General features: G+C 41.0%; 1 protein-coding gene across 1 annotated transcript in view; it reads left to right on the plus strand.

Moving 5' to 3' along the window:
* LOC122560145 (peroxidasin-like) overlaps positions 1-23,018 on the plus strand; it is a 192,835-nt gene that overhangs the window by 84,249 nt on the left and 85,568 nt on the right. Inside the window, exon 3 of the mRNA XM_043710451.2 lies at positions 21,835-21,906. Within this exon, the coding sequence (XP_043566386.2) occupies positions 21,835-21,906 (72 nt within the window). The remainder of the gene's footprint in view (positions 1-21,834; positions 21,907-23,018) is intronic.

Below are 23,018 nucleotides of genomic sequence, written 5' to 3' on the forward strand. Positions count from 1 at the left end.
GAGAGAGAGGTCATTCTCATTGCTTAAATGCAGAAGGACATTTTCCAGACATCTTGGATGTGAGTTTGTTCGCTGAGCTAGAATGTTCATTGTCAGATGTTTCATCACCATACTAGGTAACATCATCAATAAGCCCTCGGATGAAGGTGGTATGGTCCAATTTCTATTTGTGTTTAGGTTTCCTTGGGGGTGGTGATGTCATTTCCTATTCTATTTCTCAGGGGGTGCAAATGGGATCCAAGTCAATGTGTTTGTTGATAGAGTTCTGGTTGGAATGCCATGCATTTAGGGATTCCCATGCATGTCTCTGTTTGGCTTGTCCTTGGATGGATGTGTTGGCCCAGTTGAAGTGGTGTCATTCCTCATCCGTATATAAGGATACTAGTGAGAGTGGGTTATGTTCTTTTTGTGGCTGGTTGATGTCCATGTATTCTGGTGGTTAGTTTTCTGCCTGTTTGTCCAATGAAATGTTTGCTTCAGCTCTTGCAAGGTGTTTTGTAAATGACATTAGTTTTGCTTGTTGTCTGTGTCCGGTCCTTCAAGCTGCTGTTTTAGTGTATTGGTGGGTTTGTGGGCTACCATGATGCCAAGAGTCTGAGTAGTCTGGCAGTCATTTCCAAGATGTCTTTGACATAGGGGAGAGTGGCTAAGAATCCTGATATTGGAGATCTCATGGTCATCCCACACCAAAGACTAAAACACTTTGTAGAAGACTCACATCACTCCATCCACTCCACTGGTATGTCCTGTTACTGACAAACATATCGGATGAATGCTTTAAGTAAGATGTGTCAAAGTAAAGCACTGATTCAAATGGTCAAATGTGATTTATAATTTTGACAGACAATAGGCCAGCATTTCAAAACTGTGACAGTGGGCTCATGTTTAATTTTGTTTTGTTAATTACTTTAATCATGTAATTAGCTTTTATATCTTAAGTTGGATAAGGCTTCTACTAAAGTATGTTTCCTGTCAGTAAAAATAATTAACTTTTTATCTGAGGCAGAGATAAAGTGAGGGCTGCAGATGCTGGAAATCAGAGTTGGAAAGTGACTCTGGAAAAGCGCAGCAGGTCAGGCAGCATCTGAGGAGCAGGAGAAGGGCACATTTCCGAAACATTGATTCTCCTGCTCCTCGGATGCTGCCTGACCTGCTGTATTTTTCCAGAGTCACATTTTCGACTATGTGTTTATTTGAGGCAACTTTGTTATTAGAAAGCTGATCCAATTTTAAAAGAAATGTAAAATACAGATATGGTACATCAAATCTGGCATCCTTGAGTTCAAGGTTGTCATAGAACATAGAACAGTACAGCATAGGAACAGGCCCTTCGGCCCATTATGTTGTGTTGAACATGATGCCAATTTAAACCAATCCCTTCCTATAACGATACTGTGGATATGACTCTATTACGTTTACTGTCACAGTTTAAGAAGACAGCTCACCTCCACTTTCTCGAGTGTAATTTAGAGATGGGCAATGAAGGCTGACCTTGTATCCCATGAACAAGTAAAGCATAAAATGCAGCATAACTTTACGTGGGATCTGTGCCCAATTGTATTTTCTGTGCATCGATGTGCCATAGACCTATGGTTGTGATTGCTTTGAGTTGCTCAGATTTTTCTGAATTTGTCAGTCAATTTTTATTGGTTTTGAGGTTGTGATGCATTCTGCTGCCATGAGGCACCCATAACTGAGTTGGTGGGAAATCGGTGCAACTCCACAAATGAAATCTGTGCCATGCTGTGTATTGATGCCAGCTTCTCAGCAAACTGGTTTTCCCAGTAAAGATTCCCCGAGTGTCTAACTGGTGGGTTTTCTAGGCATTCCCTTTCCATGTTTTATTGTCCTAAATCCAGCAAGCACTTCAAACCACCCCGTTTCCCCCCCCCCCCCCCCACCCCACCAAAAAGAAAGTCTAAAATCCTGAAGATTCGAATATGGAAAAACCCATTTAAAATGATTGCAGTACATTCACGAGGACAGGAGCAAGTGTGCAATGGAACTAAAGTAACCTTTCACCACTTCCTGTCCATGAAAGTGCGAGGCCTGGAGACCACACAAAACTCTGGTTTCTGTGTACTGCAGAAAGTTTGACATGAAAAGTGACGTGTGTTGTAAATATAACCTAAAACGGCAGTTATAGTGAGGCACCTCATGTACAGAATTAGAAGAAACTAATCTGAATGTCATGAACTGTACACACTTGAAGTATATTTTTTGGGGAGAAAAGGCATCTCTACAACTAAAGTCCCTTCTGCCTGTTTGACCTACTTTCTAAACAACCCTGTTTAGAGAAGTTATTACACACTTCAGGGTCAGGTGGGACTTGAGCTTGGGCCTTCTGGTTCAAAGGTAGGGATACTACCATGGTGCCCCTCCACCCCCACCCGCACCTGGTTTTCCCACACAGGTTCCCATCCAAGTACTAACTAGGCTTGAGTCTACTTAACTTCCAAGATCAGATGAAACCGGGTGTTTCTGCCTGTTTGCTTCCAGCAACAGTTCACCAGTTTACTGCCTTTTATTCCAAAGTCTATGTAATACCAAGAGTATCTGGCTCTAGTCTCCCTCTCCTGGGCTTTTTATCTAGTCTACTAATGGGAACTTTTCTGGATACTAAAAATGGTCGTTGCTCCATCAACTACAAATTAGACTTATTTTCAACTGTCAGGATGTCATTCTTTCCCTCCTTTGTGTGATAAGTGTCACCATCAGTTCACATCTTTTAAATATTCAATGAAATAAATCTAAAACCAACAAATTTTAATACAATAATCAAAACTCATTTAATTCATAAAATAGTTGTGCAATGTCCAATGTCCATTGTCTCATTCTTCTGTGTTCAGATTTTGCAGTCGGTGTCCCCTACCTTTGTGAATAGATTGTGACAATTACAGATAATTCTTAGGTGATATGCGTTCTGGCAGTGAGACTTGGCTATATCATCGCTGAAGAATTAGGGAACAATATTTTCGAGAGGACTTACCTCTGTTCGCCAAAGCATGATTCCAGCAAGTATCGGTTTGCGTGTTTCATTTTGCACATGCACCAGTATCAGCGCTGAAATCTCTGTGCAGGATGGCATGTGCACCAATGTCCACGCCGAAGCCTCCACGCCGTTCTGCCCATGCGCGCTGTCAGCACTGGTCTTTATGCTGTACTGTGTCTGCGCCAATGTCAGCTGCCAACTGAGCAGCTTTCTGAGAGGTACTGTACAGAGAGCAGCTTTCTTACATTTTATTAAATGTACTGTGTTAAATTTACTTTTGTTTCATGAATAAATATGATCTCAAATTTTTCACTCAGGCTGTGCTATACTTTGTGTTCAACTTCTGGGTGATTTTTGGGAGATCGTGAGTGATATTTTTTGCTGGTCTGTCCCAACTCCACTTTTTCCATAGGCCCCATTATTTATATTAAGCAATTTTCTATTAAGTGAGGTTTTGCTAGAACGCAACTATGGCGTTATTGGAGAACTCCCTGTGCCGTATTGCTTTAACATTCAAATGAAGATACCCACGTAACAATAAAAGAAAAATACTGTTAATTCTGGAAGTCTGCAACAAAAACAGAAAGCGTTGGAAATGACTAGCACAGCCAGCAGCATCTGTGAAGAGGGCTCCCGCGAGGAGGTTGAGCAATTCATCAACTTCACCAACATATTCCACCCTGACCTTAAATTTACCTGGACCATCTCTGACACCTCCCTCCCCTTCCTGGACTTCTCCATCTCCATTAATGATGACCGACTTGACACTGGCATTTTTTACAAACCCACCGACTCCCACAGCTACCTGGATTACACCTCTTCCCATCCTATCTCTTGCAAAAATGCCATCCCGTATTCCCAATTCCTCCGCCTCCGCCGTATCTGCTCCCAGGGGGACCAGTTCCACCACAGAAGACACCAGATAGCCTCCTTCTTTAGAGATCGCAATTTCCCTTCCCGTGGTTAAAGATGCCCTCCAATGCATCTCGTCCACATCCCGCACCTCCGCCCTCAGACCCTATCCCTCCAACCGTAACAAGGACAGAACACCACTGGTGCTCACCTTCCACCTTACCACCCTTCATATAAAACAAAACATCTGCCGACATTTCCGCCACCTCCAAAAAGACCTCACCACCAGGGATATATTTCCCTCCCCACCCCTTTCCGCCTTCCGCAAAAACCGTTCCCTCCGTGACTACCTGGTCAGGTCCATGCCCCCCTACAACCCACCCTCCCATCCTGGCACTTCCCCTGCCACCGCAGGAACTGCAAAACCTGCGGCCACAACTCCTCCCTCACCTCCATCCAAGGCCCTAAAGGAGCCTTCCACATCCATCAAGGTTTTACCTGCACATCCACTAATATCATTTATTGTATCTGTTGCTCCCGATGCAGTCTACTCTACATTGGGGAGACTGGATGCCTCCTAGCAGAGCGCTTTAGGGAACATCTCTGGGACACCCGCACCAATCAACCATACCGCCCTGTGGCCCAACATTTCAACTCCTCCTCCCACTCTGCTGAGGACATGGAGGTCCTGGGCTTCCTTCACCGCTGCTCCCTCACCACCAGACGCCTGGAGGAAGAACACCTCATCTTTCGCCTCGGAACACTTCAACCCCAGGGCATCAATGTGGACTTCAACAGTTTCCTCATTTCCCCTTCCCCCACCTCACCCTAGTTCCAAACTTCCAGCTCAGCACTGTCCCCATGACTATCATCTTTTCCACCTATCCACTCCACCCTCCTCCCTGACCTATCACCTTCATCCCCTCCCCCACTATCTATTGTACTCTATGCTACTTTCTCCCCACCCCCACCCTCCTCTAGCTTGTCTCTCCATGCTTCAGGCTCTCTGTCTTTATTCCTGATGAAGGGCTTTTGCCCGAAACATCAATTTTACTGCTCCTCAGATGCTGCCTGAACTGCTGTGCTCTTCCAGCACCACTAATCCAGAAGTTATTTTTCAGGTCAAGAATCCATTTCTTCCAGAACTTCAAGAACTTAGAAATGGACTAAGTTTTGTGCAGATGGAGAGGAGGAGACAAGAAAGTCAAAAGCAAAGTAATGCAGCTGCTTGAAAGCTGAAATTTAGGAAAAGTCCTGGAAGTACTCAGCAGATCAGGTAGTGTCTGTGGAGTGAACCAAAGTAAACGTCCCAGGTGAATGATCTTTCATTAGAATAGTGAATGTTCTGGAATGACAAGGCCTCAGATCACAAGCATTCAGAATTTCTAGAAAGGAGAAAATAATTAAAGAATAACTTGTTTCTTGGTAAATGCTGCAACTTTCAGTTTAAGTTGAGCTGTTATTCTTTCTCAAAGGCACACTGTAAATTGTAGGGCTCACGTGAGTCTCTGGTTATTTACACCAGTAATCAATGACTTGATTTTTAAGTAGGTGTGTCTCTGAGTGAAAGTATCTGAATCAGCAAATGTTTCACCCCCGCACAGAGTTGTTCTGTTGCTTGAGAGGAAATTTCTGCTGGAATTGATGGAGGAAGAAAATCTAAAGGTTCACTTATATGCTTTTATTTTAATTAGCTGTCATTCATAATTTGATACTTTAATAAATCAAGTAAAATCTTGAATACTTAAAACATTTGTTTAGTTACTAATTTTAATTGGCATTAATGATAAAATCAAATCTTTCACTTATAGAAGGACATAAAAAAAAACAAGGAGGTGTTGCCATTTAACCTGGAAGTTTGAAGAATTTAAACACCCCATAATTTGACCATTTTTGTGATTTTTTTTCTTTTAACATTCTAAATCAGGAAAAAGACTTACATTATACTCTGATTTTGAACTGTTTGGGCTTTGGACCCTAAAAAAAATAAAGTTGACTTTTATATGAAGTAGATTTTTAAACTATCTACAAACTTTTAATGTAAGAATCATGGGTTGACTCAGATATGAGATTGATGTCCTTAGGTGTTTACAGTGATAAGAAAGTTGAGTGGTTTGGGGCTGTACTTGATGATAGAGTTTGGAAGGACAGCAGGGGGTATCTCATTGAAACTTGCAGAATACTGAGAGATCTGGATAGAGTGGACACTGAGAAGATGTTTCCAAAAGTAGGAGAGACTTGGACGTGATGGCACAGCTTCCAAGTGAAGGGATGACACTCTGGAACGGAGATGAGGAATTTCTTCAGCCAAGGGATGGTTAATCTGTGGGACTCATTGCCGCAGAAGGCTGTGGAGAGTAAGTCATTGAGTGTCTTTAAAACAGAGATGAGTTCTAGATTATTAAGGTGATTAAGGGTTGTAGGGAGAAGGCAGGAAAATCGGGTTGAGAAATATATCAGCCATGAAGGCAGAGTAAACTCAATGGGCCAAAAGGCCGAATTCTATTCCTTTTATGGATGACAAGAAAATGAAACCATTGTCGGTATGGTAGTTTACTGTCAATAAACGTTCCTCTAAGCTGCACAGTCACACAGCTGCTCCAAAGTTCTGCACTGATTCATGAACTTGTGGTTTTTGATATTGATGCCACAAGTGGACCTTGGAAGCCCACGTACCCAAAAAAAAACAAGGAATAATGCTGGCAATATGAATGGACAAGCCCAGACAAATGCTGTGGACACTGAAATTTAAATCACAATGCAACTCCAAGGCACATTTAAATGCAATCAATTAATAAACCTGGAATAAAAAGCTAATCTCAGTAATGATGATTACCTCGTTGAACTCTAATTTAGACAGCCTTTCTTTACCCAATCTATGATTTGTATTTGTGTCTGTGAACTTCAGCTATGTGTGAGACAAAGTCAGAGTGCATTTTGTAATTTTCCTTAAATTGCTTTCAGTATAATAAAGCAACCTCTTTCATTGTTTAACTGCATAAAACTTTTCCAATTGCTTCTTTTCTGATCACAATGTGGAAACCATTAAATAATTGATAAATTGGCAAGGATCTCCTTTCCAAAATTTAAGAAAAAAGCCTGAAGGTGAAAAGAAGAGAGCAATTTGATCCCTCCTCACTTGATTAGTAACAAGGTGAATGATTGTACTGAGAACGCCATCGGATGCTTGTGGTGCAGTGGTAGTGTCCCTATCTCTGAGCCAGGAGACCGGTGTTCAAGATCCACCTGGATCAGAAGTGTGTAGTAATATCCCTGCACAGGCTGATCAGAAATTATCTATATGCTGAATTTTAAAAGTTCTGTATTTACTGACTTTGCCACTTGGAGTCCTGGCTACAAAACCGCACTTTAATTTGATATTGTCTTGCAGTGTATATTCAAACCATATGTACTGCATTAGCAAGGAAGCCACTTATCATTTTAATCAATTTCTGAATACAGTATTGAGTTTTAAGAGAACGGCTAAATTATTTATATGGGTTGAGAAAAATTTACTGAACTGAATCAATCAAATTAGTTGAGATAGATGTAATGAGTGTTGGAACCAGAAGTTGCAGAGAAGATGATAAAATAGACATTAAGCTAATGGGATGGAATATTGTTTTGTGGTTCTAGAATTCAGGTTAGTCTTGGATGGCAAAATTATTCCGGTAGAAGTTGGCTCAGTGGTTAGCACTGCTGCCTCTCAGCACCAGGGACCCGGGTATGATTCCAGCCTTGGACAACTGTGTGGAGTTTGCACATCCTCCCTGTCTTTGTGTGGGTTTCCTCCAGGTGCTCTGGTTTCCTTCCACAGTCCAACGATGTGCGGGTTAGGTGAATTGGCCATGCTAAATTGCCCATAGTGTTCAGGGATGTGTAGGTTAGGTGCATTAGTCAGGAAATGTAGAGTAATAGAGCAAGGGAATGGATCTGGGTGGGTTACTCTTCGGTGGATCAGTGGGGACTTGTTGGGCCAACTGGCCTATTTCCACACTGTAGAGATTCTATGATTCTATGAAGTTGTGTTGAGGTAGAGTCTGCATTAGGAACCACAGTTGGGATGTTTTATTTGTAGAATTTGTTGATAGACCCAGAGCTGAAGGTAAGCTACCAGTGTAGTGAAATATTACTGATTCATTATATTTCTTCAAACTCTGAGGATATTTGCTCTAACATTCCTTTTAAACATCAGGTAGGGCAAAGTGTAATGCTTTGCTAGGATTTGGATTTTTTTCTCAGACTTCATAATTCTCTCAAGATTTGAAGGTAGCACTGGTACCATTAGGGGTATCAATTTTAAAAATCTGTAGAATGATATTCTGATTTGATCTCGGCCATTAATTACATATTTTTAAAGATCATGTTTTATTTGAGAAAACTGGTCATCTTTTGTGGGTGTATGTGGGGAGTATTAGATCTTTAGCTCCTATGCCTTCACCTATCGGCCTTGCCTCGAATCTTAAGTTAATGACATTGGATCAAGAATTATGGAAAGACTTTGGCCTCAGCTTAACTGAATTTGAAAAATAGTCTATCTCAGAAATAACAGGTTGCGTGGATTCAAATTGAATATCTGAACCCAGCAGTGCAGTGCTGAGTGCGTGCTGTAGTGTTTGAATGTAGCTTTTGAATGACATGATAAGTTATAGGCTCTTGCAAAATTGGCACTGTCTAGTAAGGATATGGTCAAAAGTATTTACCAGCACTAGAAGCTAACTGTGAAATATAGAAAGTCATCTCTTTGCAGCAAAGGTAAAGATGAAAATGAGTGTCAAGTTGATGCAAAGGTTAACTAAAAATTTAGTAATGAACAGTTTAAAAAAAGTGAACTGCTTTTATTTGGTTTGGGAATATGGATTTTGCTGACCAGGCCAGTATTTATTGCCTATCCCCAATTGCCATTGAGAAAATAAAGGTAACAGCATTCTTGAACTGTTGCTAAGCATTTAGTCTGGGACACTCAATGTTAAGGAGGGAGTTCCAGGATTTTGATTCAATGACAGTGAAAGAACAGCAATATATTTCCATGTCAGGTAATCAACAGCTTGCTGAGGAACTTGCAAGTTTTGGTGTTCCCATGTATCTGATATCCTTGTGCTTCTAGATAGTAATGTTGTTGTGCTATCTAAAGAGCATTGGTGAATTTCTGCATGCATCTTGTAGATGGCACACAATTCTACCACTTGAGTGGAGACAGTGGATGTTTGTGAATGTGGTACCAATCAATTAGGTTACTTTGTCCTAGATGATAAGCTTCTTCAGTGTTGGAGCTGTGCTCATCCAGGCACATGGAGAGTATTCCATCACATTGCTAATTAGTGTTTTATAGATGGTGGACAAGCTTTGGGGATTCAGGAGATGAGTTAGACACTGCAGGATTCCCAGCCTCTGTCCTGCTCTTGTAGCCACGGAATGTATATGGCTAGTCCAGTTCAGGTTCTGATGAAGAGTAAACCCCAGAGTATTAATAGTGGGAGATTATACCATTGAATGTCAAGAGATGAGGTCTAGATCTGTCGTCTTAGAGATGATTATTGCCTGGCTTTATGTGACCCATTTAAGTTGGAAGTAACATTAGTCCAAACCAAGATATTGTCCCAGTCTCGCTCCAATGGTTCAATGTCTGAGGAGTCTCAAATGACGCTGAAAATTGTGCAAATATCAGCAAAACTCCCACTTCCGATCTTATGATTGAGGGAAGATCATTAATGAAGTTTGAGACGATGACACTACCCTGACGAACTCCTGCAGAGATGTCCTAGAGCTGAGATGACCAACCTCCAATCACAGCCTTTGTGCTGGGTCTGACTGTAACCAGCAGAGAAGTTTCTCTCTATTCCCATTGACTCCAGTTTTGCCTGGGCTCCTTGATGCCTACTCTGCCAATGCAACCTTGATGTCAAAAGCAGTCGCTATCACCTGAACTCTGGAATTCAGCTGTATTTTTTTTTGTCTATGTTTGAACAAAGGCTGTAATGATGTCAGAAAGCAGAGTGACCCTGGCAGAACCTAAACTGCACAACAGTGAACAGGTTATTGCAAAGCAAGTGCTGCTTGATAGCATTGTTGATTATCTCTTCCATCACATAACCAATGGTCAAGAATAGACTGATGGGCAGTAACTGGTTGGGTTGTAATGTCCTGCTTGCAAAAAGCAGGACAAATACTGAGCAATTTTCAATACTATTGAGTAGATACTGATTTTATAGCTGTATTGAAACAGCTTAACAGGAGCGTGGCAAGTTTAAGAACATAGGTCTTTACCACTGTTGCTAGCATATTAACTGGAACACAAATTCTTGATCATTATTTGCTTTTTGCAGAACTTTTTAAGGATTAGTCTTAATTTTGTAAGATTATGAAAGAGTGGAGAGATGAGGGGGTTGGCTTAATTTTTTTAGACTTTCGATCAGAAATCATTTTAGTGTGCTTTTGGGTAGATTAAGAAACTAAGTATTCTTTGTATTCTGCTGAAAAAAGATGGCAATTATAGATTTCTGATCAAATAACTGAGAGGTAAGAGCAAATTATACATGGTCTGTGTCAAACTATAACTAGACTAGTTATAGTTGGAGTTGCAGTTGTTGCACTGTGATCCAGGAAGTGCAATGATCAAATTCCTCACTTTGCTCCTTTTAGCAAAAGACTTACTTTGACCATTCTCAATCTTATCTATCTGAAATTTAAAGTTAGTTTTTAATTTAAAGATAATTTTTGTTTCACAAATTTTAATAGCTATGGTTAACTAATTGCAGTGGTTTCTCTGTGCAATCTATGTCGATGGATGATTGTTGTGAAAACATGTAATCTTTGGGCTGTTATGTAATCTGCTGTGGGAACCGGTCCTCAATGCTAACATATCTCAATTCATCAAGAATGCATCAAACTGCTACTATTCATGTTTTTCAGGTCTTTAATTAAGGTGCTCTTGGTCAAGGCCAATAACTTTTTTTAAAAGAAAAGAAATCCCTGTTCTTTACCGAAAATGAAACCACATGATCCAACAGTTTAACCAAATACGTTTTCCTTAAAGAAACATTTTCCATTCTTGCATTTGTTCTGATACCTGTAAGACTAAAAGCCCTGACAATGTCTTATTTTTCCCCTTTAGCAATGCAAAAAATAAATGTTACCATACAAGTATAAAACAAAGCAAATGCAATTCAATCTTAGATAATTGCCTATACACTCAAATCCAAAAACAATGCAAAGTAACCATGAATCAACAGGCAATTGTGATTGATTATAAGTTACATACTAAGTTGCAGATACAACTAAGGTGGATCTTACAAATTGGTGTGATAGTCCACTCAGTACATATGTCATCAATCTCAGAAGGAAACCTGGTATGGGACTAATGTATGTCAAGCAAATGCCAACAATCCAACATGGCAACAGAGTAGGATACTCCAGCTGGAGCTTTTCTGCTCGATACATTTATTTCTTGTTTCCTTTCTTTTGTCTTGGTGCTTCTTCCCGGCCACAGTGCGGACTCAATGATGCATTTGTGAAGGTTTCTCAGCCCAGTCTCACAGCAGCACATGGCAGTGTCTCAGCCCGATGGTATCTCAGCAGCTTAAGGCGGATCTTGGCCTAGTCTCTTGGCAACTAGTGGTGGGTCATGGCCTGGTATCTCAGCGTCTCATGGTGTCTCAGCTCGGTGTGTGAATGAGTCCAGCTCAGACATTTTTCAGAGGCATTGGAAAAGCAGCATTTTCAGCAGCAACGATGGCATGGCGGTCCATCCTGGGCAAAGGGAGCAGTGAGGGAGCTCCCAGGTATCTGCTGCAGTGTCAAGAACAGACAGCTAAGGACTCCCAGAGAACAAGATAAGCTGAGGACTCGAAGACTGTTGAACTTAATTTCTTTATTTTCTAGTTTTAAATTAAGAAAGACTTTAAGGTTAACTATTAGCTTATTTTATTATTCTCTATTTATTCTATGAGGGTATTGTCTAACTTCATTTCTCTTACTACTTAAATTCTTTTTTGTACCTTTTAAACCTAAGATGGCACTATGTGTAGTAAGTTAAAAATCACACAATACCAGGTTATAGTCCAAGAAGTGTACTTGGCAGCACTAGCTTTCAGATCACTGCTGTTTTATCAGGACAACTACCTGATGAAGGAACAGCGCTCTGAAAGCTAGTGCTTCCAAAAACACCTGTTGGACTATAACCTGGTGTTGTGGGATTTTTAATTTTGTACACCCCAGTCCAACACCAGCATCTCAAAATCATGACCATGTGTAATAAAATTGTGCACTTTTCAGTGTACTCCTGTACTTAAGTACATGACAATTAAATCTAAATCTAACATGGTTGAGTCATAATTGCCCTTTGCAGTGATCAAGCAGTTTGCTCAGTTGACTCAAACCACTTGCAATGGGGTTCACCACCACCTCAGAGTAACAAAGGATGGGCAATGAATGCCAGCCTTGCTTGCAATGCCCATGTCCAAGGATGAATTACGAAAATAATTTTTAATCATGCTATTAAATTGTACATGTTTTTGACGCGCAAATTAAACTTAGAATTTGAAGATGAACATTACCTACTCTCACACACTCAGACATTCTCATTGCAGACATTTGAGTTTTTTGTATGTAGTTATGTGTAAAGCTAGTGGAATGATTTCTACACTGAAATAAGTTGGATTGTGTTCTTTACGTTGATATAAAACTTAATTCGGTTGAGATCTAAACTGATTTTGCAGTAATTTGGAAAACCTCCAATTATTGTCATATTTAAACCATAAAGTTCCTAACTGGGTCTTAACATCCTTGAACTCTACAAATCCCCCACCCCCAATAAAATGTAGAATGTCAAATTCCATTTGACTTCTGCTTCTTTCTTGGTACTCTTGGGGAGTTACCATTCCAACCACACAGTTTAGGAGACTTTAGTGACACTGAGATCTGCTGTGTGATATCTTGTCTACCTTGTGAATCCTTTTGATATTTCTCAACTGGGAGCTTGTCCAAGTCTCTGACAGACTACAGCATTCTCCATGCAAACTGTAAACTCTGAAGTCAATGATCCTCTGCAAAAAGAAAAGCCTCCTGACATCTTACCTAATTTTACGAGTACTTCCATTTCCTGCTTCTTAACTTACTTAATTCAAGTGGTCTTGCCACATGAAGACAATTTAGGGTATTCTATTATTTTAAAAGCCGAAATCAAATTTCAGTTCTCTAAACATATTGTAGCAGTAAAGGGCTTTTAAACTGGTTATCAATCAAACATTACAGGAATAAGATTTCTTACCATGAAAGGAAGTCTTATTTGAAGATGAAATTCTGGAACAATGCTTGACAAACTCTTGCTTGTGTTTCTTGTTTATTAGTTGGACAATTCAATATAAACTCCCCTTTCCATTCAAACTGTCTCTTCACTTCCCTACTCCAACTCCATTATTTGCTGGCACACTATTTCCATCTGTTAATTAAAATTGCATTTCTTCCCTAATTAGCCACCTCACCTGCAAAGCATCAGTAATTCATATTGTCATTTATTTCCCTGGTTCTTCTAGTCTACAATGCTGTTCACCTCTCTCAATGGGATTACTGCTAAGCAAAATGATTGTGCACCATAATTGGGAACTCCTGTTCTCCTGAGATTTTCTCTGGCTGCAATCTAGTATATAGGTAGTCAGGGTTAACTCCATTTGTGACTAGTTTTTTTTTTGAAGCATTGAAATTGGGGGACAAAAAGGAATCTGATCTGCCCTTTCTTTCGTAAGTAAGCACTGACCTCCTTGGACACACCTCTTGTGCATTGTTTGTGTGAAACGCTGGATATATGCATCAGATCCCAATTTGTTTGACGAGTAAACTGGAAGGATTATAGCCTTATTTATAAAAGGAAAGCCCTGCTTTTTCTTTTTAAGGAAGTTTAACAACTGAGGTCCTGTCTGCTGTCTCCAGTCCCTTCAGGATTTCTAGAGATTCTGATGGGTGCAATAGACACCAATCATTTTCCTTGCAACCCTTTTTTTTGTAGTTAAAATATTGAAATGAGAAGTGTTCTTTTCGAAGAAAATGGGAACAGAAGCTAGAAAGACATGTTTCTACTTATTTTTTAAAAAACGTAACATTGCAATGGAAGTTCCCAGATACAGGAAGTTCCTGGGTTACGAACACCCGACTTACAAACCAACCTTTGGCGTCTCATGTTTAAAAATTATTTTAAATCTGAGTTACTTTTTTTTAGTTTCCGTACAGTATAGAAACAGGCCATTTGGCCCAACAGATCCACACCAACCCTCCAAAGAGTAACACATCCAGACCCATTCCTCTACCCTATGTTTACACCTGATTAATGCACCTAACACTATGGGCAATTTAGCATGATCAGTTCACCTGACCTGCACATTTTTGGATTGTGGGAGGAAACCAGAACACCCGGAGGAAATCCCCGCAGACACTGGGGGAATGTGCAAACTCCACACAGACAGTCGTTCAAGGCAGGAATCGCACCCAGGTCCCTGGTGCTATGAGGCAGCAATGCTAACCATTGAACCACCGTGCAGCAATATTATCTACAATGTTTCATCCTAACAAATGAGTGGACTAAATTGCCGTATCTCACAAATTCAGCTTACGAACAGCGGAACTCATTCGTAATTTGGGACTCCTGTACGTTGCCAACCCCAGGATGTTGTATAGCAGGATGACTCTGTCTTTGTTCAGTTATGTTTCTATTGGAAGCCAAACCTCAAAAATTGCTCTGTTCCCATTTTGAATAGGCAAGCAATCTCCTGTAGCCTTTACAAGCAATAAAATGTGATTCTGAAGGTACCTGTGGTTATGAGATGCCAGCAGCTGACACTCACTGGCAACACTTGCCAACCAACTAATGTTCCAGATACTAGTGCTTCTCCTAAGTCTGAGCTGACTGAGGATAGCAATGCTCCATTTGAATAGTCCTCAGCAACTGCAAATGATATGGACTGGCTGATCTTGAGCTTAATTCAGCAAAACATTGAGGAATTGTTTAATACTGTCAGGCCAAAAATATAGTGTCTCTGTTTTCTGAAATTCAGTGTTTGTAAGTTTGTGGTGAATATTTTATATAGCTTATTATTCATTTTCTACAGATTCAAAACACACATTGTTCTTGACTCTATAACTCATTTGTATTTAACAAAAATATTGGACTTGAGAGTCTTGTTCAACTGGTACAAGTGGAAGAGAGCAGAACCTTCCTTTGTCCCAGCACAAGATCACAGAACTCAATCAAAATTGCAGATGGGTTTGGGAGTGTCTCTGAAATTAACTAGGATGGGAATTGTAAGTGAGGTAAAGGGTTCAGGTTAGAAGTCTCTGAAGTCCTGCTTTTCCCAAATGCTGTAGAAGTTTGATTTTATGACAAAGCATTTAAAGAGGATTCCAGCCCAGAGATCATCTCTATGAACAGGCTTGGCTCCCTTTTAGATGGGGCTTATGGGACACTAGGCCGTAGTCCATGTGGAGGTGGAGAGGTGTCTGTGTCGAATTAAATCATGAGGTAACTGAAGGTTGAGGGCATAGTACTGAATGCATTGTCAGACCAGGGCACGTGATCATGCAGGGTTTTAAAAGGGTTACTGGGTAGTGTGTACCTGCACCCATCCTGGGAAGGCACTTTGCTCTTTCTCTCAGCAGACTTCAGCTCCATTCAGCTGCCAGGACTCTTCAGGTCCAGGAAACCCAGCTGGGCAAGGTTGAATTTAAATGGAAGGTTAAACGTAAGGGATGTGGCTTCGTAAAAATATTTCAATGACCAGTCTTTCTCCTTGAACTGAGTTACTTTGACTGTTTTTCATCCCTATCCTACTATCTACCCCCAGCCCCCACCACACCACCTCTGTTGGGTAGACTGCGTTCAGGTTAGAGATTTATTTTGTATCCGATTATGTTTGGTAGTTAAAATGTCCCAAGTGATTATTGTGATAAATCAGGTAGATCAATAATGCCAGTAAGGAGGTTAAGTGGAACAGCTGCAGCCATTCTTCAGTAGGTGACACCAGCCAACTGATCACCGCAAATCAGCCCAGAGAAACCAAACACTTATCCATCTGTTTTTCAAACATAAGTCATCTCTTAAATCAGTCACCTCTAAATTATAGATGACTTGACTTATTATAAGAGCATATGGAGTGAAATTCCAAGAATAACACTCACTCTTCATCTAGACATGCTCCCTCGAAGAGAAAGAGTTATGAACTGTCTCTTACCCCACAACTCCCTACCAACATAAAATTGTGGTCAGTACAATACAAGGCAGGATTTCAGTGAAACCTAGTTTCAGCTCCAATTCAGGCGATGCTTGACAACCTGCCAGTTTTCTGGTTATGAACCTTTTGGGTGGCAAGGTGGCACAGTGATTAGCACTGCTGCCTCACAGCGCCAGAGACCCGGGTTCAATTCCCGCCTCAGGCAACTGTCTGTGTGGAGTTTGCACATTCTCCCCGTGTCTGTGTGCGTTTCCTCCGGGTGCTCCGATTTCCTCCCACAGTCCAAAAATGTGCAGGTTAGGTGAAATTGGCCGTGCTAAATTGCCCGTAGTGTTAGGTGAAGGGGTAAATGTAGGGGAATGGGTCTGGGTGGGCTGCTCGTCGGAGGGTAGATGTGGACTTGTTGGGCTAAAGGCCTGTTTCCACACTGTACGTAATCTAATCATGAACCTGTTTTGAGAAGGAAGCGTACATTGGATGTGTCATAGAGATGTATAGCACGGAAACAGACCCTTTGGTCTTACTCGTCCATGACCAGATATCCCAACCTAATCTAGTCCCGTTTGCCAGTACTTAGCCCATTATTCCTCCAAACCCTTCCTATTCATATACCCATCCAGGTGCCTTTTATATGTTGTAATTGTGCCAACTTCCACCACTTCCTCTGGCAGCTCAAAATATTCACGCATCACCCTCTACATGAAAAAGTTGCCCCTTAGGTCCTTTTTATATCTTTCTCCTCTCACCTTTATCATCTGACACTACTTCAGTGGCCCAGGGGACTTATCTATCCTTATGATTTTCAAAATGTTTAGCACATCCTCCTTCTTAGTATCAACCTATTTGAGCATACCTGTTTCATGCTGTCCTCACAAACAACAAAGTCCCTCACAAGATTGAATACTGAAGCAATGTATTCATTAAGGACCTTCCCTACCACCTCTGACTCCAGGCACAAGTTACCTCCACTATCCCTGATTGTCCTTACCCTCATTCTGGTCATCCTCTTGTTCCTCACCTGAGAGTAGAATTCCTTAGGTTTTTCCTTAATCCCATCCGCTAAAGCTTTTTCATGCCCCTTTCCAGCTCTCCTAAGTTCATTCTTCAGTTCCTTCCTGGCTGCCTTATAACCCTCTGGAGCCCTATCCGAGTCTTGCCTCCTCAACCTTAAGTGAGCTTTTTTCTTCCTCTTGACTGGATGTTCTATATTCCTTGTTACCCAAGATTCCTTCACCCTACCATCCCTTCCTTGCCTCAGTAGGACAAACCTATCCAGCACTATCAGCAACCACCACATTTCTGTCGTGCATTTTCCTGAGAACATCTGTTCCCAATTTAGGTGCCACAGTTCCTGCCTAATAGCATTGTAATCCCCCCTCCCTCATTTAAATACTTTCCCATACCATCTACTCTTATCCCTCTCCATGACTATAGTAAGGTCAGGGAATTATAAATACATGACAATAACCCTGTTACTTCTGCACCTTTCCAAAATCTGCCTCCCAAACTGCTCCTCTGTGTCTCTGTTGCTATTGGGGGTTCTGTAGAAAACTCCCAATAAAGTGACTGCTTCTTTCCCGTTTCTGACTTTCCCATACTGACTCTGTAAACAAACCCTCCTCGATGACCTCCCTTTCTGCAGCTGTGATACTATCCCTGATTAGCAATGCCACTCCCCACCTCTTTAACCCAACCCCATTCCTTTTGAAACATGTAAACCCTGGAACATCCAAGAACCATTCCTGCCCTGTGATGTCCAAGTCTCTGAGACTTTCTGTTGGTAGGTTGTGTCACAACATTTAAACTTGAATATTTTCAAGTCCTAACATTTACAAAATATGTTCTATTTCGGGTATATAGAGCACAAAAACCAAATATTTAAAATGAGCAACTGCAGACATGCAATAGATATTTTTTTTCCTTTGTCCACCATATTCTCCTCTGAGGTGCCTCAGGTACGTTTTTAATACCCATGACTTCCAATGTGCAATTGTGCATTTTATACACATTTTAGGGGTTCTGCAGTTTCCAGCCCCTCATGCATCATGGCTTAAAGGGTTTAAGCTGTGACCTTTTCCCTTTGATCTTTGGGAAATTCCATTGGCAACCATATCTTAAACCATAAATGCTTCAAGGTCAAGCATTCAGGGGTATTGGAAGTATGTGTCGTTTTTCACAGACTTGTCTTTTCCAAACATTTCAATACACTGCTTTAAAAGATGTTCTGCCTGTTTCATTTGAAAGATCATAGAATTAAGCAGTATGCTGTGGTCTGTACTTTGGAAATGAATTAACAGTGTGCTATGTTTAATTCTGTGGTTGATTGATGGCCAAATGTATTGCGACAAAAAAAGTCTCAAAAGCAGCTGCATGTTCAAGACTTCATTGTTAATAATGTTAGCCTTTAACTGACAGAAGCCAGCTAACATATGAATAGATACAAAAAAAAACCTGTAAAGCTTCAAAATCCTTTTCATAAGATTTATGTTATAGAGACTGTTGTGATCCTGTGGAGTAATTTTAAACTAAAATAACCAAGGTTACTAGACAAACTTCTGATTCACAATTTACTAATAAGATTACATTTTTCTTATAACTTCAACTTTCCACTAATTAGAGTAAATGCAAAATAAACACGAGTTAACAGACAAACAATACTTCAAATAAAAAAGTAATTTAAACATCAAATCATTGATAAAACAAAAATATCTTACACAACCACAAGCACCCATATCACTGCCCACACAAAAATGTGAAATTTGTCTTTCCAAGTCTGTTGATTCGGCCCTGTCATCTGAAGTCATGGGTAATGTCAACCAAGCACACCTTCATCCTGGTCAGCCTTGATAATGTAACTTTCCTGAGTTGCTTTTCGACTGACCAATTGATAATACTTGTTCACCATCTGGACTCTGATATAGCCTGCCAGCTCTTTCACATGCCTGAGCTTCTCACATCGCTTTCCAGGATTCTGTCTGCAAGCTCCCAGACAATTCAAGAAAGGAACAAGGCTTGAACAGAAATGGTGGAGGGAAAATCCTTGATGAAGCAACTGAGGATGGTTGGGCCTAAGATACTACTCTGAGGAAGTCCAGTGATGTCCTGTGGCTGGGATGCTTGACCTCTAATGATCATAGTTGGTTGACTACTGCCTTGATGTCAAGGGTGGTCTCTCTCTAGATTTGAGTTCTTTCTTTCCACGGTTGAACCAGGCCTCTGAGTGGATCTCGCAGAACCCAAACTTCACATGGGTGAGCACATTATGGTTAATTAAGAGTTGCTTGATAGTACTGTCAATGATAACTTCTATCACTTGATGATTGAGATTAGACTGACGAGACACTAATAGGCCAGGTTGGATTTGCCCTGCCTGTTGTAGATCAGTTGTAACTGGGAAATTTTCCACGTTGCTGGGTTGATGTTCATGTTGTTACTGCCCTGGAATGGCTTGGCTATGAACACAGCTAGTTCTGGTATAAATGTCTTCAGTCCTATTGTCAGAATGTTGCCAGGTTCTCACCCTTTCTTGTATCTAGTGACTTCAGCTGTTTCTTGATACAAAGTGGAGTGAATCAAATTGTTTGAAAGTTAGCATCAGTGATTCTTGGAAGCTTGGAAACCGATGGGTCATCAACTGGGCAATTCTGACTGGAGATGTTAGCAAATACAGTAGCCTTTGTCTTTGCAAAGTGTTCGATTCCCCCATTGTTGAGATTCGGGATGTTTATGGTGCTGCCTACTCCAGTGAGTTGCTTAATTATTCTCTACCATTCACAATTAAATGTTACTGATTTAGAGTTGAGACTGAATCTCTTGGTGGTAGAGTCTGTCTATTTCATGCTGTTTTGGCATGCATTGTAACTTCAGGTGGACTCCTTGTTGATGCCACTGTACTGCCCCGTCCTGGTAGTTTTGTCCTGGGGATAGGATAGGACATACCCAGGGATAGTGATGGTGTTGCCTGGGGTTGTAAGGTACGATTTCATGAGTGACATGCTATTGTTTAACTAGTCTTTTGGACAGATCTCCCAATTTTGACACAAGCCCTCAGATGTTTAGTAAGGAGGACGTTGTAGAGTCAGTAGAGTCAATGCCTGTTTCTGCTCCAGGCATGTCCTCCTACACTCTTCATTGCACCAAAGTTTACACCCTGGTATGATGGTAGAGTGGGGGATGTGCCATTAGGTTAAAAATTGTGGTTGATTACAATGCTGCTGCCACTGATGGCTCACATTGCCTCATGGTTGCCCAGCCTCAATTTGCTAGATCTGTTAGAAGTCTATCTCATTCACCGTGTGATAACAGGATTTCGTCTCCAAGAGGACTGTGGTGATCACTCCTACTGACACTGGCATGAACAGATGCAACTATTACCAGTAGATTGGTGAGAATGAAGCCATGTAATTTTTCCCTTCTGTTTGTACACTCATCTCATGCCGCAAGCCTGGTCTAGGAGTTATGTCCTTAGGACTCTACCAGTTCAGTCAGTGATGCAATTGAGTCACTTTTGGAAATAGTGTCCCATGCAGACTATATTCTGGGCCCTGCCACCCTCCAAGTGATGTTCAACATGGAAGAGAATAGATTCATCAGACATGTGGGGCCACAGGTCGTAATTAGCAGGAGATTTTCTTGTTTATGTTTGGCCTGATGGCATGAAACTTCATAGGATCTGGAATCAATGTTGAGGATTTCCAAGGTAAAGCCCTCCTGCCTGGATGCTCACTGTATGCCCCCACCTGGTAGTTTTGTCCTGTGAATGGTATAGGACATACCCAGGGATAGTGATGGTGTTGCCTGGGACATTGTAAAGTATGATTCCATGAGAGTGACAGACTGTTGTTTAACTAGTCTTTTGGACAGATCTCCCAATTTTGGCTCAAGCCCCAAGATGTTTAGTAAGGAGGACATTGTAGAATCAATAGAATTATGTATGCTGTTCCCTTGGTTGATGTGGGTGGTACCTCTGATTTCATTCCTTTCATCAGTCTTTTTAATACAACCTGAATGGCTAGCCAGGCCATTTAAGAGTCAACCACATTGCCATAGATGTGGAGTCATATTAGGCCAGGATAAGATCAGAGTTTCCCTCCCTGAAGGGCATTAGTGAACCAAATGGGTTTTTGGAGCAATCAACAATGGTTTCAGGGTCACCATAGATTATCTTAAATTTCAGGTGTATTAATTGAACCTGTTTTTCCAGAGAATTAGCCTGCTTCTCTGGATGACTAGCCAAGTGACAATAGCAACAGTCTCAATATGTTGTGCACCAGGAGGTTTAGCCTTTCATGGTAAGCTGTTGTTGATGTCTACAGCCTCCAGAAACAAGCTATCCTTACACAGTGGGCACACACTGCTGGTTATTGCTAGTTTTTACACCTGTCCCTCCAGTTCTGTACCACTCCTTGAAGTTTTGTTCTCTCTCTTGCAAGGGGAGATTGCAGAGAGCTGAGAGTAGACCACATGCAGGCTTTGAACCCTGACAATCCACCTCCTGCTGCCCAAACAACTTTGACTTATATTAATGATACTTTATTCATTAGTTTGCCTAATTTGAATTTTGGAAATGTTGCATTTCTATTCTGTATATCGGGCCTTGAAGACAGATAAATTCTGTCAGAACAGAATAACTTTCCGATCTGTCATTTGAGACATTTACCCTTACATTATCTACAAATAGTTTTCCAAAATAAAATCCAGTCTTGGAAGTGCATTCAAACGTAACCATTTTTAATGATATACGTTCACTGATTTTTTTTTTTCCCCCTGCAGGCTGCTCAACAATAATCAAATTAAGGGGATTCCACGGCGGGCATTTGAGGAGCTAGAAAATCTGAAATATCTGTGAGTTGACAATTAACGTACCCAGACGTACTTGCTGTGCGTTGCATCTCGTATTAGAAAGCAAATGTGCATAAATATTCTTGTGTCGTGGCATAGATTTATAGATATCTATTTTCAGCAAGATGATATTGATCTCAATATTATCTCATTCTTTGCGTTTGCTTCACAAACGTGGTGTCCATGTGCTCATTAACTGTGGATAATGTGGAACAGCTATTTCATTGGGCAGCCAATCACCAAACATGATGCAGAAGTGTATCTTGTTATTAAAAGTTGCCAAACACACTGCAAACTCCAGATGTATTTTGTTTCCCTTTAGCTTGAAATTTCAAGTGTTTGAGGAATGCTTATAAATCATGTCTGGGAAAGAGTCCTCAACTCAGTACAATGTATAACTAACCATTAATGTTAATGGGTTTATTTTATATTTTGTAAAACCGAAACAAGCCTCCTCAATATTCTCTCACATGCTGTAGGAAAAACTGCGAGTTAATAACTATGCTGTGAATCTAAGTGCAGTAAGGTGGACTGGAACTTAAGCACAATATCTTCTCACCTTGCAAGCCCTGGATAAGGGCCCAAATCTTCCAGGCTCTAGACCATTGGAGACCAGACTTGTGACTGGAGAGGTGTTTTACGACCCAAGGGAGGTCCACATGCAATGGCCTGTTTAGGAATTGTCTGCGAAACTTTCAAGTCTGACAAGGGCCCATTGCAAATGCCTCCAAACTGAGTTGCAGCTGAAGACTTCAGACAGTTCCAAAGTAACCTGGATGTTTACCTGTAGACAAAACAATTCTAAGTTAACACTTGGATAACTGCAGAATTGACATCCATATCACTGTCACTGACCACCCTGACAAAATTGGCTGATTACTCATCCCCATAACCTGACTTCCACCACTTATCTACCACCTGTTCTGAAGAAGTGCCAAATCTGGTTTGAAATGTAACTGTTTTTCTCTTTCCATGGATGTTGCCAGACCTGAGTTTTGCTAGCACTTTGTTTGTATTTCTTTTATCACTTCACCCACCTGCCAGACTGATGATCTTACCCACTTACTGCCTGACCCTTCTAAAACCGCAGCTGCCATGCTACGCACCCTCACCTG

This window comes from Chiloscyllium plagiosum, unplaced genomic scaffold (assembly GCF_037043375.1).
Source record: "Chiloscyllium plagiosum isolate Xiang-an unplaced genomic scaffold, Cpla_swu_hap1 HiC_scaffold_15, whole genome shotgun sequence".
NCBI classification, from domain to species: Eukaryota; Metazoa; Chordata; class Chondrichthyes; order Orectolobiformes; family Hemiscylliidae; genus Chiloscyllium; species Chiloscyllium plagiosum.